General features: G+C 42.7%; 1 protein-coding gene across 5 annotated transcripts in view; it reads left to right on the top strand.

The window, feature by feature from the left end:
- The window catches only part of HPS4 (HPS4 biogenesis of lysosomal organelles complex 3 subunit 2), a 58570-nt gene that overhangs the window by 22028 nt on the left and 20639 nt on the right, over positions 1 to 15903 (top strand). For all 5 annotated transcript variants that reach the window (XM_088467903.1, XM_088467898.1, XM_088467900.1 and 2 more), the window contains 4 exons: positions 2559 to 2666; positions 2900 to 3013; positions 3583 to 3677; positions 8644 to 8710. In XM_088467903.1, coding sequence (XP_088324029.1) covers positions 2559 to 2666; positions 2900 to 3013; positions 3583 to 3677; positions 8644 to 8710 — 384 coding nt within the window. The remainder of the gene's footprint in view (positions 1 to 2558; positions 2667 to 2899; positions 3014 to 3582; positions 3678 to 8643; positions 8711 to 15903) is intronic.

The raw sequence follows: 15903 nt of genomic DNA, 5'->3' as shown, positions 1-15903 counted from the left end.
CAGAAGCGCTGTCTGTTGTTTCCCCTGGAATAAACGCTGTAGTCACTCTCTCATCCCCTGTTTGATGTAGACAGGGGAAAGTAGAAGTGTAGACAGGGGAAAGTAGAAGTGACTCCACGTTACTTTATTCCAGGTCTTACTTCCTTCAGCTTAAACCCTTTCATATATATCTATTTATGCTTTATAAATGTCAAATTCTATGTTTTCATTTAGTACATGTACAAAAAAAATTTTTTCTTTTGACGAGTGTCACTACTCAGTATATATACTATTGCTTCTCTTTGTTCATGAACATTTTTTTAATTATTATCAATGATTTTTTCTTTATATATTGTAATTCACCTTATGCATTGACTTACCCTTGTGTTGTGACACATAACCCTGTTTTTTTCAGGGTACAGCCTTATTACATATGTACACAAATATGTTGCATTTGTCCATGGTTTAGGTTGATATTCAGTACAAGTATAATTTTTCTGTTATTATTGATCTTTATTGCACTGAAGACAGTGTCATTATTCAGTACATGTAACACTGTTGCTTCTCATAGTGCAGGACTTACCCTTGTGCTGTGGTACATAACCCTGTTTTTTCAGGGCACATCCTCATTACATATGTACACAAACATGTTGCATTTGTCCATGGTTTAAGTTGATACGTATTCAGTACAAGTATAATTTTTCTGTTATTATTTTTCTTTATTGCACTGAAGACTGTGTCATTATTCAGTACATGTAACACTGTCATTGTGTACTTACCATTATTGTTTGGATTTTTTTCTTTTTTATACATATTTTCTGTTTTGGGATATCACTTTGTTTCTCACAGTGCAAACTGCTGATATTATATGACAATTTAATATATGCATATATCACTACCTCCAAGGTGTACTATTCTTTACCTAGCATATCTACTAAAACCAATATGAGTTAACATACTTGGGATAAAAGTCCTCCTAAACACAATCCTCTTAGTTATATGGGGACACAGACTTTATCACTATCAGCAATGTCTATATATGTGTACTGATATTTAATTACAATATATATCCCTCAATCATCTACAGGGGACACATGTTTCAAAGCTGCTGGATTATCCTAATAAATCATCTTTCTTAGTTATCATAGTGTGGTTTATTACAATATACAATTGTTTCTGACCGACTATCATTTATGTATATGTCGATCACAACAGAGATCTAAATAAAAACTACTATAGTTCGCCAGATATGTACTGTATGAAGTAATCATATGTGCCTCCCTCTAGATTGAATTAGGTTTATTAGAATATTCATTACCCGGCCTTAACAGGAGCTGATTACTCATTGAATTTTTATCAAAAATAAATAATAATACTCATTTACACTTCAAAGGACGTTTATATTGTTCTTTTCTGTCCTTAGTAGATTTCAATGTTATATCTACACATCACTCTCTGGGGAGAACTTCCTTTTAAAGGTGTATATTAAACGTTAAGTTTTATTCACACTAATCATTCCATCATCATCCATATATAAACAATTATCTGTCATAAGAGTGCCCCTACAAAGGCATATTTGTCCTTTTCCTCTGCTTCTTGCAGAAAGTACTTTTATATGTGTTTAGCACAAACCTTTAGGGAGCACCACCAACTTAGAGTCATCCAAAAAAATGTTTTATTTATTGTGATGAACCATGATGTTGGTATCAATTATGTAATAGCAATTTTCCACTCATTTCAATTGTATTACTAGTGCGTACTCACAACTTGGTCATATACAGTCCATCATTCCTGAACATGACAATCTGACGTTATCGGCAGATTGGCCTGCATGTTCAGGCGATGGACAATGTCGGAAACGACCAGCGGGAGCACGCATCGCTGGTCGTTTCCGACATAAAAGTGCATGATTTCTGCACGATTACTGAGCGATTGCATGATTACGATGTTGGAATTGTGCAATCGCTCAGTAATATCCACCAGTGTGTACGCAGGTTTAGGTCTCTCCTCACTTCATATTTTTCTCTGGGCCTCTTTCAAACCAATCTCCCTCACTGAAGGGGCCCATTTAACAATAATCTCGTTTGCAGTGCAATCTTGGCACAATAACCGCACCTATGATTGCATTGCAGGATGCGATGATAGCGCCGGCATTTATCAAATTGTACATGCAAGGACAGGGGCTCCGAAAGGAGCCTCCTGCGATGTGCTCTAAGTGAAGAGACCGTCTCTCCACTGCTGTGCTGGACTCCAGCGCATGCGTGATCTGCAGACCACACATTCGCGGAAGCCATTGGGCGGGGAGAGTACTGGGAGAAACATGTAGCCCATAGGCTACAGCAGCACAACGCCATCTTCAGATGAGCATGGTGGCTGCTGTCTGAAATGGGGGATACTAAATATTTGCGGCTATACCCCAAAGACGTGTGTGTTTGTTGAATATGCTGCAAATATTTAATGATAAATAGGCCCTTCAATGTACTATTGTTTTATAGTAAAACACCTGATCTGAGGATGCATAGATAAAGTTGTGTGTTCCACTCTTCTTACATTTATCTTTGCCCTATACTTTCTTTAAGGCACTCGGATGCTCGGTAGACGTTGCGGATGTCAGTTGCAAATGTTTTTTGGAGGATCTGATTGGAGTCTTCCGGTTTTATAATGGACCCTTATGGCATGCTTACCGGGTAATTATTGGCCTGCTAGTAATGTTAATATTCCCATTCTGTTTGGTGCAAATGTCCTATATCTTTCCTGTTAATAAACTGTTCCGAACATATTCATTACACGTATTTTAGTTGATAAAATATATTGCTACAATAAGCTGATCCATTGAGCATTAGTAACATGTCAGCTGTGTATTATGTTACCATTCTCAATGTTGGTACATACGTGATATGTCGCACATTAATGCTTCTAGGTTCGTACCCAGTTGGAGCTGAGCGAGGAATGGAATACTTACATAGAGCACATACAGAACACCTCTGACCTGCACAGAATCTTCAACACTTTCAGCCATGTGGACAAAACCAAAGTATGATCTCCTCACACCCATGTAGTATTTTCTAGGTTTGTTTTCCTTGTGCCACCCTTGGCAGTATTCTTATATACAGTACAGTGGTGGTCTTCATTTGCAGATATATGTTATAACATCTACGGACGCAGTGCTATGGATTTGTTACTGTCTATAATTACAAGTATGTGTATTTCAGCTGTGGCTCTCAGTTTTCTGCCATTTGGCTCTATGCTCAGAGCTATTAATCAGTATTCACTGAGCAGAATTCCTAACCTGCATCTGTAGCACATGAGAGCTGGCGTTCTATAAATCAGTAACATCACAGGATAATGATATTTACTGTAATCCAGTGGGTGCTGTCTACAGTTGTTACAGTGGGTGTGGGGGAAGCGATCCTTTACCTCTCCATGTCTGGTGCTGTAACCTTATATGTATCTGTTGCTTATGGATGAAATTAGTATCTGTTGGCTTAAGTGTATTTAGTGCCTTATGTTTGCTTCAAGTTGTTAAAAATAACACTATTTTATAGCCTGGAAGGTCTAATTCTTACCCTTAGGTTATTCTCATATTCTTTTCCTTATTTGCAGGTAGATCCACTTCTCTTACTGAAGGCAGCTCTCATCTTGCAAACCTGTCAGCGCTTCCCTCATGTACTTGCTGGCTGCATTATGTACAAAAACCGGTATGCACAATACTCTGTCTCCAAAATATGTAATTGAAATGAATAAATCTTTGGTTTAATGAAGGACACTTGCCAACAAGCTTGTATTTCTATATTAGTTTTAATTTTCTTCTCTGGTCATCCATAGGGGACACAGGCTTCAACACTGGGTATAAGTTGCCTGAGCTGGGTTCCGGGCACCAAATAGTTAAGTTTCTCTTCCCAGCAGCCCAGGCTCCTCCTCCCCTATACCCTGCCAAAGACCAGAGAACCTGTTTTCATTTGGTGCCTGCAAGGAGCAGGCACTTTTTTTACAAGGGCTGCTTTTAAGCAGCCTCACTTAAGTTTTGTTTTGTTTCTTTTCTTTTTTCTTTTATTGAGTAGGCAGTGAATCAATGTACTACAGGACGCCCGTCACTGCCGCTCACAAAGCCCGAGAGCCGGCGGCTGCAGCATTGGCGACTGGGTCAGTGACCCCTCCTGGGCTCCACAGCGCAGACCATGGGAGCCGCAGCGGGGAGTAGGTAAGGTGGCTCCCTGCTTGCAGGGAGCCGCACATATCGCTGCTTTTTCCGTCGTGGAGGGAGACAACTGCTTGTGCTGGCAGTGGTAGCCCAGGTTGTCTCCACACCCCCACTAGACCACCAGGGCAGCTTCTAGGTAACAGCGCACTACAAATTGTGGAAGCCTTTGCCCTGGGGTCCATGCCAGAAGGGGAAGCAGGATTTCCCTCTTAGCCCCTCCCCCAACCGTGTTCCCTCACAGCAGGCATCTTGCCAAAGTGCTCACTCCTCCTCTCTCTCCTAGAGACGCTGAGCGGCCATTTTATCCACCGCCACAGCACCTCTTCGGAGAGCAGCACAGGCTCCTTGTTTTCCTGTATACCTCACTTTCCTGATCAGATTATACATTCAGCTCCTTCCTCCTCTGTGAGCACTATTAGGCAATTTATTTCATTGCATTGAATGTTCTGTGTGCCTATAGTGTCTCCTATTTCTCATCTGTGTGTACGTTTCAGTTGGTTGTTTTTATTATACTACTGATACTGATTACACTAAAGTAAACACAATTTTCTCTATTGGCATTCACACATTTTATATCCCCTTCTTCAGTACATAGACCCACTTATTTGATATATTGTGGAGCTTTAACATTCTTTGTACCACCCTTTACTAACACACCACTGTTTAGCAACTTTTATGTGTTGGGACATTCTTGGTTCTTTGTTAACCTGTCTTGCAATGGGAAAGCACCCTGGGAGGGGGTGCTCCTGTGTTGTGTAGGACTTGTGCTGCAGTGCTTTCTCCTCAGGTTCAAGACCACTGTCCGGAGTTATACAGCTACATGGCAGGAGATCCTTTCGGCCACAACTTCCAATCAGGAACTGACATGGCCTCCACGTTTTCACAGACAATGTTGCCGTTAGTTAATCAGCTTGCCATCCCCAGGCCTGCTAGTCTACCTGCAGGCGTGGGACAGGTCACCAGTGTTCTTCCTACTCTGGGTGATTCGCAGTCTGTGGCCGTGGAACCGCCATGGATGCAGTACTTCACTCATTCAATGCAGGGTCTGGCTCAAATGTCAGCATCTCTCAAAAAGATGCTAGACAAGGACCGCCCATCCAAACGCAAGCCTACCAGATGGGACAGCTCTACATCTCTCTCGAGTTATGACTTTGCCTCTGAGGTTTCCTCGGATCATGAAAATAATGTCTCTGTTACCTCAGATGTCTAGGCCTCCTCTATTCCGGGGGATTCCCTAACAAAGGTGAATGTTGAGGCAGTTATATGCACTTGCGATCAAAGACTCTGTGCACACATCTGCGTCAGGAGTCCTGGTATTTAAACATTGCGGCTGAGTTAACTCCTTCTTCTCAACTTGAGAACCTCCTAGCGGAGCTTGGGCTCATTCTAACAAGCCCTTCCAAGTCTCTTAAGTGCATATCTGCCTTTTATCTGCTACCTGCTGCGGATAGGGCCAAATGGGAGTCACTCCCTCCGGTAGATGCTCACTAAGGATCCAAAGGATAGGAAGTTAGTGATCTTCCTTATAGCAATTTTCTGTAATGCGGGAGCAATTGCATGCCCAGCCCTTACGTCCGCTTAGGTGGCTAAGGCAATCGGATGCTGGGCAGTTTCCCCAGAAGACTGCCTCTGTTCTAGGGTTCACAGAACGGAGTTGTTGTCTATGGTGGAACATATCCGGGGTGCAGGTTCCTATCTAGGCGAGGCGGCCATTGACACCAGCATTATGTACTTTTTGTCCCAGAATTGGACAAGATTGAGGCTACGGTTGCCACATAAAAGACTGCTTTTCTTCCTTCTGCGTCAGCCTCCAGGTCGCAAACTTCTACTTTTCACTCCTTTTGTATACAGGGTAAGGCCAAGGGTCAGTCTTGGAGGGAAACAGTCCTGGTCCACCAGAGGTTCTGCTCCCAAGCTAACTGACAAGCCTGCCGCTTGAAGGGGAGGTCATCCACCTGGGGAACCCCAGCGTGGGAGGCAAACTTCTGTGTTTTCCCAAAACATGGATGGCGACCACAACGGACACCTGGGTAAGAGGTAAACATTTTTACAGGCATTCCAGGGTCATCATCCCAGTTCCCCGTCAGAGGGGCATGGGCTTCTATGACAACATCTTCCTAGTTCAGAAGCCAGAGAGCTCCTTTTGACTGATCATCAAGCTGAAGTCGCTCCACAGGTACCGTTGGGTTACCAAGTTACGCATGGAGTCTTTGTGCTCCGTCATTCTGGCTCTGGAACCAGGGAACTTCATAGCTTCCCTAGATATCCATGTTCTCATCAGAGACCGTCACCAGTGCTTTGCTGTTCGGGAGGAACACTTCCAGTTTCACGCTTTGCCATTTGGAATTTCTATAGCTCCTTGTGTTTTCACAAAAGTCATGACCGCACATCTCCAGAGCAAGGAGGTCAGAATTCTACCCTATCAGGATGATCTCCTTCTACTGGCCCAGTCGCTGTATGTGCTACTGGAGTACAGTCGTCTCACAATAGACCTTACTACATGCTCATGAGTGAATCATCATGCTACATTTGGGAGCCTTACTGGATTCTAGGGTCCGGCAGGCATTCCTTCTCTTGGACAAGCTTTGGTCCTTACAGACCGAAAAAAAAAAAAATTGGGGGGGCAACGTTGAGTCTGTTCACTCTTATATGCAAGTTCTGGGCTCTCTAGTCTCCACCTTCAACATGGTGGAGTATGCCCAGTTTAATTTCCTCTTGTGGTGGCTCCACCAGTCCCATCTAGACTAGGGCAGCCCCTTTTCAATCCAGGACTTGTATCTACTCACCACCGACGCAAATTTTCAGGATTGGGGGGCGGTAACTGGTCATGAAACTTTTCAAGGTCAGTGGACAGCTCAGATAAACTATTCGAGGTCAACATTTTGGAACTCCGAGCAGTGTACAGAGCTCTTTGCGTGGCACAGCCCTTCCTCCAGCATCGACCGGTCAAAGTGCAGTCGGGCTACGTGACAGCGACAGCCTACATAAACAGTCAGGGCAGCACTTGCAATCGGGGAGCCATGAAGAAGGTGAGGCTGGAGCCTGCCGGTCATTGACATAACAGCATCTCGACACAACCACAAACTGGTGATATGCTCCTCGCGCACCAGGGATCTGGGAGATCTCTTGGTGGGTGCCTTGGAAGTTTGGTGGACCTTCGTTGGCTTATATGGAAGACTGTCTTCCTCCTCGCCATCGCATCGGCCCATAGAGTGTCTGACTTCAGCGCATTGTACAGTTGCTCACCTTCTCTTATTCTTCACTCGAAGCAGGCAGTTCTTTGGATGCGATTGGGCTACCTTACTAAAGTGGTATCCCAGTTTCACATCAACCAGGAGATTGTGGTCTCTTCCTTCCAGCTAACGGGTTCTTCCTCTGAGCAGGCCTCCTTGGATGTCGTGCAAACCCTCCGGATTTATGTCTTCCGTCTCCTTCCTCTTTTGCTCCTTACCTTGGGCTTGTTAACTTAACTGGTCCACTGGTCTGGGGCCGGGGCCGGGGTATAGGAGAGATGGAGCCTGGGATGCTGGGAAGAGAAACTTAATTATTAGGTGCCTAGACTCCAGTTCAGCCACCTATACTCAGTGTTGAAACCTGTGTCACCTATGGATTCCAAGAAAAGGATTTAACAGTTAAGAACAAATCTCCTTTTCATGCTGGCACTTTATGCACCAATATTAGGAACTTGGTGTATAGGGATGTAGTCCGGAAGCTGAAGGTCTAAATTTCGACCGCCGACTTCCAGACACTGTAATCCCGGCGTGGTACTAATGTCAGGCGTTGAAAACTTAACCAGACGCCGGAAGACCGACGCCCGGCATACCGAACGAAGGTAAGCTGGACGCAGGCAGCCGCGGAGAGGGGATGGTTAGGTTTGGGGCTCTCGGGGGGACTTAGCATTAAGTACCCCCCCGGGAAGGTTAGGGGAAGGGGGGGTTAGAGTTAGGCACCCCCCCGGGAGACTTAGGTTTAGACAGCGGGGAAGGGGGGGGTTAGGTTTAGGCACTTACAGGGGGGATTAGGGTTAGGCACTTGTGGGGGAGGTTAGGGTTAGGCACCACTAAGGGAGGGTTAGGGTAGTGAATTAGGTTAGCGATACTTACCTTCGGACGATCGGGATTTTCACCCTTACCGGGCAGCCGCTGTCGGGATTTGAAGCGCCGGCCATGTGTCCGCCGGTAATACTTACCACACCCGGTGTATATACTCTGTTATCCTGCACATAGCTGATAGGATGGTACAGAGAAGTCACAAATCACTCTTGCAACAATATTCCAAGACTGTTTCAACTACTGTATTCCCACCACAGTCCGCCTTTTTCCCTAGGTGGAAAGTGTCAGCATTGTAATAGAACAGTGATGATTATTTCCATTCCAAGTTTGTGCTGTATTGCTTACTATAGAGAAACAAACAATTTTTGTATTTATCGTGTTTGAGAGGTTCTCTCTCTCTCTTGCCGTTAGGATAGTGAGTACACAACTCCCACCTCCTCTGACTTCCAGGGTTCTCATTCAGAGGTTTGTACAAACTGTGAGTATCCCAGTAAATGTTAGTGTGTGTTGGTTAGAAAAGCATCCTATACATCAATATGTTGTTACAGCTGTGGGAATATTATATGAAATGCAGCAATGCATATCCACATCAAGGGCACCAACTATCCTGCACTTCTTGTTGTTTGCAAAGTTTAATTATTTGTCCTGTTTGTAGCATCTGAGATTGTTAGGGGAACAGCGGAGAATAAAGTTATCGAACCCATGTAATAGCCTGCGAGATGCGGGCGGCAGCAGCAACATTTCAGCAACTTGTTTTAAGGCAAAACTAGGTTTAAATTTAGCGCATGCATTCCTGAAATGTAAACGTCCAAAATAAAAGATTTTTCTAGTAACCACTTGCTTGGCAACATCGCATGGAATGCGACGACAGGAAGGAGGGCTTTTCCTGCAGCTGTTTCATCCCATGCGACATCAGGCTCTGCTGTTCTCCGGCACTCTGTAAGAGGAAATACTTTCCTCTTCCTGAAGGGAAGTGGATAGATCCCCTTCAATTTTTGTACCCTGACGTCATCAGTTACTGTCCATCGTCATACCCTACCATCCACGTGGACATAGAGGGGGATATAATCTTGTGGCTCGCTCCGCTCGCCACAGAGCCCAAATCGTGTTGAGCTAAGCAAGCCAGCAAGGGGACAAGTTTTTCTTTTTTTGGTGGACTGTATGCGCAGGGAACCGCACTTCCGCCCTCACTCCACGTCATTTCCAGGAACAGAAACTGATGGGGAAATATTCCCTTCCTGAAGGGGCCCGGCTGTGATGTCAGCGGTCAATGACCACCGACCTCTCATGCTTTTTGTACACTCCAGAATGCCTTGCGAATGTGATCTGCATTCTGGGGCAGTCATTCAGGAGGCCGGCTGGAGGGACACTGGAAGGGATCTGAATTTTCCCTCTGGTCACTGATCTTCACGGACAGAGGGGTAATGTATAATCATCAGTCCCTCCGACCTCCCTGCTCAGAGGGGACTGAGTTGCATGTTACATGTTGCACGCTCCACTTAGCTCTGCAATAAATTTAGGGGAGGGGCTATCTATGCAATAGGGGAGGGGAAGTAATAGGGTTCGGGTGGGGGTGTCATCTCTTAGCACTGTGGGTGGATAGGGGAGTGGGCTATGCTGCCTAACAAAAATTATTTTTTGGCTAGGGGGGGGGGGTAAAATCTAAAAAATAAAGAATATGTACAGTGACACTTGGGGAGGGGAGAGGCCCATTGGTCAAAGGGAAAGGGATTCTAGGAATACTTCTGCACCAGTAGGTATATGTTTCTTTAACTAGCAAGTAAGCCCCAAATTGTAGAATCACAAATGATATTCCTTATAGACTAACTGGGGGTGCTGCTGAGGACAATGTTAGTACACTGACGACAAAAGAAAGAGAAAGAAATGTCCTCTAGGTTGGGGCACTGTTTGGTAATTATAAAATATAACTATTATTGGTTCAATCTAAAAATATAGAAACTTTCTTGAAGTGAAATATAATGAAAACAATTGAATTGTAGATTAAAAATATGTTCATCTACAATTCAATTGTTTTCATTATATTTCACTTCAAGAAAGTTTCTATATTTTTAGATTGAACCAATAATAGTTATATTTTATAATTGCCAACCAAAAGGACATTTCTTTCTCTCTCATTTGTTGTGAGAGGCCCATTGAGGGTGAGGGTGGGGCTCTCCCATTGTGATTTATTACCACTAGGGGGGTGAGGGGTGATAATGCTGGGAATATTTTGCCACTGGGAGGGCTATTTCTGGTGGTGGATGGGAGGTGATTTTACAATGGGGACCTATGGACATGGTGGGGTGAAAAACACCCCTTGGGTATTTCTTTTATTGTTTGTTTTATTTTAAATAAAATATTTAAATATATTTTTAAAATTGCATTCAAATATATATTAAGTAAAAAAAGCTAAGTGGTTAAGAGTCACCAATTACAATCTAACACATGGTAACGCAGACATAGAAAATAGGAGTAAATGCTGTAACTAACAGATCCCACTTCCTGTTGTATATTTAGATATTTGATGAGTTATAAAATATTTTATGTATGGTTGACATAATATATCTCTAATACTACTGTTATTACATAGCATTATTAGTATTTGTAGTTGAACTTAATATATTGTTGTTATATATCAATTTACATATTAAGGAGGTTATTTAGAGTGGGGTGCATTTGTGTCCAAAATGTACATGTAGGATGTGTGCCACATAAAGTATAATTATGGGATTATTTTCTGTGGCATCTATATTTATTAAGTATGTTAAATACACTTGCTTGTACTGTATATATGTTTAAAGCACATGAAGATATGCTTTAAACAGCATATCCTAATACGGTGTCCTATTCAAGACACCAGTCATCACCAATTTCATGATTCTGAATAACATTTTAATGTATATTTGAGGAAAAATTGGTCGAAACATAAATATATATATGTTTTTAAAAAGCATAGTCTTCATAACCTGAGGTGGTTAGAACTTATGTGGGGGTACTCCATGCTGTTTGCCAACCGCATTTACTGCAACTAGCACCAGTCTATAGCAGGTTGAGCCCAGGGCTGAATTCCCCGAGCTTGGGGCAGTATAGGGCAGTCATAAGAGAACAACCAACAGGCCTTTTTTTTTTTTTTCTTTTAAACAGTGGTGGAGGCCTATGTACTGAGGCTGCTGCCAACATGTGGGTGTTGAGGTAATAGTTTGTTAAAGTCCAAAAATAGCATTTCATGTGACAGTACTGGTACCAGCAAGCCCATGTAGCCATAAACTGCTTGGGAATTCTGATACATGTAGAACTACAAATGCCAGCATAACCTTGGCTGTCAAAGCATACCAGTATTTGTAAAACTGCAAGTGCAAGGTGGCATCTTTTTTTTTTTTTTTTCTCTGAAAATCCTAAGGAAAGGGAAAAAAAAGTGCTACTTGTCCATGCTGGGAGTTATAGTGTGACCACTCAGTCTGTGCTAACTTGATGCTGCTTGTGTGATCCCCTTCATTAGCGACATGTAATGCAGGCCTTTGGGAAGTGGCAGACAAAATCTGTACTGATAATAGTATGATCATCATCCGTAAGGATCTGTGCTCCAGTGGTTGACCACCCACAACAGATATGGTTGCTGCCAGGCTTGGTAGTAGTTGCATCATCTAATGAGTTATATAGCCGCCTTGTACTCTCCCTACACTTGCACAGGTGCAGCTATGCAGGAGGCGTAAGGACACAGAAGCCAGGGATGTGCAGTACAGAAATGTGTATTGTACACAAATAATGGAGTCTTATCTGTCCGAAAGTATCAGGTTATTTCCAAATTGTCCACTTAAACTAACCTTGTAAACCTCTGACCACAGCTTATATACACATTTTTGAGTAACTAATTGATTCTTAATTAATTACAAAAACTATCTTGGTTCTTCTATTGACGGCTTTATCCATGTAAAATCTGACCTTAAAGTGTGTAGTGCTTTGTTAATGGCTTAACCTGAAAGTTTATCCTTGTAGATTTTCTGAATCTTTGAAGCTGGCCTAGCATTTAATGGGATTACTGTGCCTCTGTTTGCATGGCTGCCCATCATTTCCATACATGTGGTCAGCAGATTGATGCAATAGGGATGAGAGAGATTTGTCAGCCACCCTCTGAGAGCCATTGTCTGCAAACAGATGATTATTGTGAATTTGTTTTCATCTAACTTCATCCTTTCAGTTTAAATGAATCCCATCACTGCTATTTTTACACCAGGTCTTTGTGGAGGTGATTGAAGACACAAGGAGATTGCAGCAAAACAATTTCTGCATGTCTCTCACAACTGGGGCATATGTTAGATTATATGGGGGATGTTTGTGAAAACTGCAGTGGAAAAATGGAAAGAAATGTCTCGCACCTTGATGTTTATGATAAATAATTACAGCATCACCTTTCTTCTTTGGGAATTGTTATGAGATGCCAGTGCTCGAATCCTGATGCCGGCATCTCGAAAGGGTTAACATACCGACACTTGTTGGTCAGTATGGTAACACTTCCCCTCTCCCTACCCTAACCCTCCCTCTTTGGTGCATACCCTTAACCTCTGCCCCCCTAATGCCTGAACCTAACCTCCCCCTCCCCAGTGCCTAATCCTAACCCTCCCCCCTTAGTGCCTAACACTAACCCTCCCCCTATTACCTAACATCCCAATACCTACCTTCGGTATCCCGGCGGCCGGGATGATGGCGCCGGGCTTCTGACCTGCATCAGGATTTCGGCGCCGGTAATAAGAGCGTCGGCATTCAGACCGCCGGGATGCTGAACGCATGCCCTTCTTTGCACCAGTATCCACAAGTGTGCCCCTTAGTGATTGGATTATTACCCATAAGTATAAACTGACCTCCAAGACAAGTTTTTGAAGCTCTCATACTTCAGCAATTAGAATGCCATATTGGGATGTATTTAATCTCCCTATACATCACACTCTGATACTGAGATACAGTGAGAATATATTGTGCTAGACTGAGGGTATGCTAACCTAGAGATTCAAATGAAAAAAAAAACAAAAACATTTTTTTGAAGATTATTTGGGAAACAGATTGACAAATTTCCTTTAAGACAAGGTTCTGATCTATAGGGATTAGTGAGACTTGTTCTCCAGATGTACAGATGTGTCCACATACATATTACTTCCTTGCGCCTTAAACTGCCCTTCTAGTCGCACCGTGTCATGGTGTGACTCTGTAGCGTAAAGCGTCCTTTCATCCGACCTTTTTACCTTCAAATGCATTTTTATTCGCAAAGCGAAGCAAATACAATGCACAAGTTGCTTCCGTTGATTAAAATAAGCGGCATACCTATATTCTGTGTGCAACTGCGGATGTGTCTGCATGCAAAATGCTACGTTATAGTGTCATAGCTGCTGATACTGTAATGTAGCATTTTGAATGCAGATACACCCACAGTCACACACAGAATATAGGTATGCCGCATATAATTTTAACCAACAGAAGCTGCTTGTGCATCCTATTCACATTGCTTTGCGAATACGGCAAATATAAAAATTTAAAAAAGTTGCAAGAAAAGACAATCGCGCTACAGAGTTGAAAGGCGCTCACGTTATGTTTAACGCGAATTGTAGCACATGGAGGTAAGATGTATTTGGACATACCTCTGTACATTAAAACTGCTGAGGACAAGGCTCACTCAGCCTAGGCTCTGTAGGAGTTCAAATGGAGCAAATACTTACCTAGAAGTGCCTCCTTGGCTCCTTCCCAGCGTTGGAGGTGTCCATACAGTGCTAAAAGACGGAAATCAAATGTTAAGTGACAGAGACTGGTGGAGCACACTAAGAATGCTCTCCCCCATCATGGCACCCTGTTTTTGAAAGAGAGACTGTTCCTCTTTCAGACTATATGGTCCCTGATAACTCATTATCTAGTGATCATAGAACTCCTACACTGAAGAAACACAGGGATGGGGAGGTACTTCAATAAACTCATGGTGGGTACCCTCATTTGAAAGAGGGGAGTCCCAGACAATATCACCCTGGTCATCACCAGACAATATCACCCTGGTCATCACCAGACAATATCACCCTGCACTACAGACACCCGAGTAGAACCAGGAAATGGGGAGAGGCACTAAAAATGTCCACTCACCCATCCTGGCACTTACACACACTTGGGGGAAAGCATGTTTGCATGAGGGGCATCCTCTCTTTCAAACAATTTGCCCCTTCAGTAGTAACAGCCTACACAACAAAAAGCAATAATAATTCCAGTGATTGGAGGGTTCTAATGCCCAGATCAGTGATGGAACTAGTGGTGTGCCCAGATGCAAAAATATTCTTTACTTCACTTTATTGCAATATCAATAAAAAAAAACAACTTTTTTTTTTGTCCATTTTGAATAGACTGTCTTTGTTGTGTGAGGTGATCTAAACACACTATTTTTCTGAAAATTCAAATTACTGAAAACAAAAGAGTAATTTTTCTGGGTACTGTACATATAAATGACACATATTGATGTTGGAGTGGGTCCAGTGGAAAAAGTGCCAAAATAGGCTCAGCACAGGAATTAGAAGAGCATCAGCAGCAATGGGGTTAAGCTATTATACATGAGTTTTACATTCAAATGAGAAACGGGTCACTGCTGAATTGTAGAAGGTTCATATGTTATGTTTGTTTTAGTTTCCCAGCAAATGTTTCCCATGCCATCAAGTCACTTTCTAATGGCATGACCGCTATTTATGTTCAGCAGATAACTCGCTTCAACAAGTGAAGGTTTAGATATCGGGCTTAATTTTCTAGAATAGACTGGACCATAGGTGTAGTAGCCTAGGACAGCTCACAGGAAGATAAATGAGTCCCATGTAATGTATAATATACTCTAATTATGAAATGATGCCATTTTCTAGGTCTAGGTAAAGGGCACTTTCCCATTATTTTCTTGCATATAGCACCATTATTCCTCAGTAAGCTCACCTATGTAGATTTCAGAACCTGGCTGCCAACAGCTCTCCTTTATTTATCCTACCTGTAATTGATTAATTAGTGACATAAACAAAAGCTTTATTTGTTACGCTACCTTTTATAATAAGGATATATGTGATATTAATGTAAACATCTGTGTGATTTGCATAAACAATGGATAAAAAAAAACAGCAGAAAATAAACATGTAGTGCTCAAAAGTAACCAAGAAATCCGTATTCGAAAACAGGAACGATCTGGAAAAAACCTGACTATATATATATATATATATCACAAAATATGCAGATAATCATTCTCAGCGCTGTCCTGATGTGATCATATACTACCGGACTAGAAATTTTTTCAGAAAAGTTAGATACTGAATAAAAGGCAAAGAAGCCTCAGACAGATTGTCCTCTAGTCAGCAGCATTTGACCAATTGCAGAAGGCCTCTTGCACACCGCTGTCTATTCTACCCTATTGCTGACCTCCGACTGTAGAAGAGACGCAGCATAAATAGAGTGTATTGATCTTTGTAGAGAGATGCTGCTATAGTGCAGATGGCAGAGCAAGAACAATGGAAAGTAGTGCACATGCTACTCTCTGGGTTACTTTGTATACAGTATATTGTGTCGTTCCCTTTGGAAAGAGCTTTGTTTGCACTGCACTGGCACACATCCATAGCCTTCAGTGATCTCTATGTACACTTCTGTTGCCACTCAACTGCCAATGCAGAACAC

Source organism: Taudactylus pleione, unplaced genomic scaffold (assembly GCF_031769625.1).
Source record: "Taudactylus pleione unplaced genomic scaffold, aTauple2 ptg000078l, whole genome shotgun sequence".
In the NCBI taxonomy this organism is placed as follows: domain Eukaryota; kingdom Metazoa; phylum Chordata; class Amphibia; order Anura; family Myobatrachidae; genus Taudactylus; species Taudactylus pleione.
Note: the sequence above shows the minus strand (reverse complement) of the source record. Positions and strands in the feature narration are given on the sequence as shown.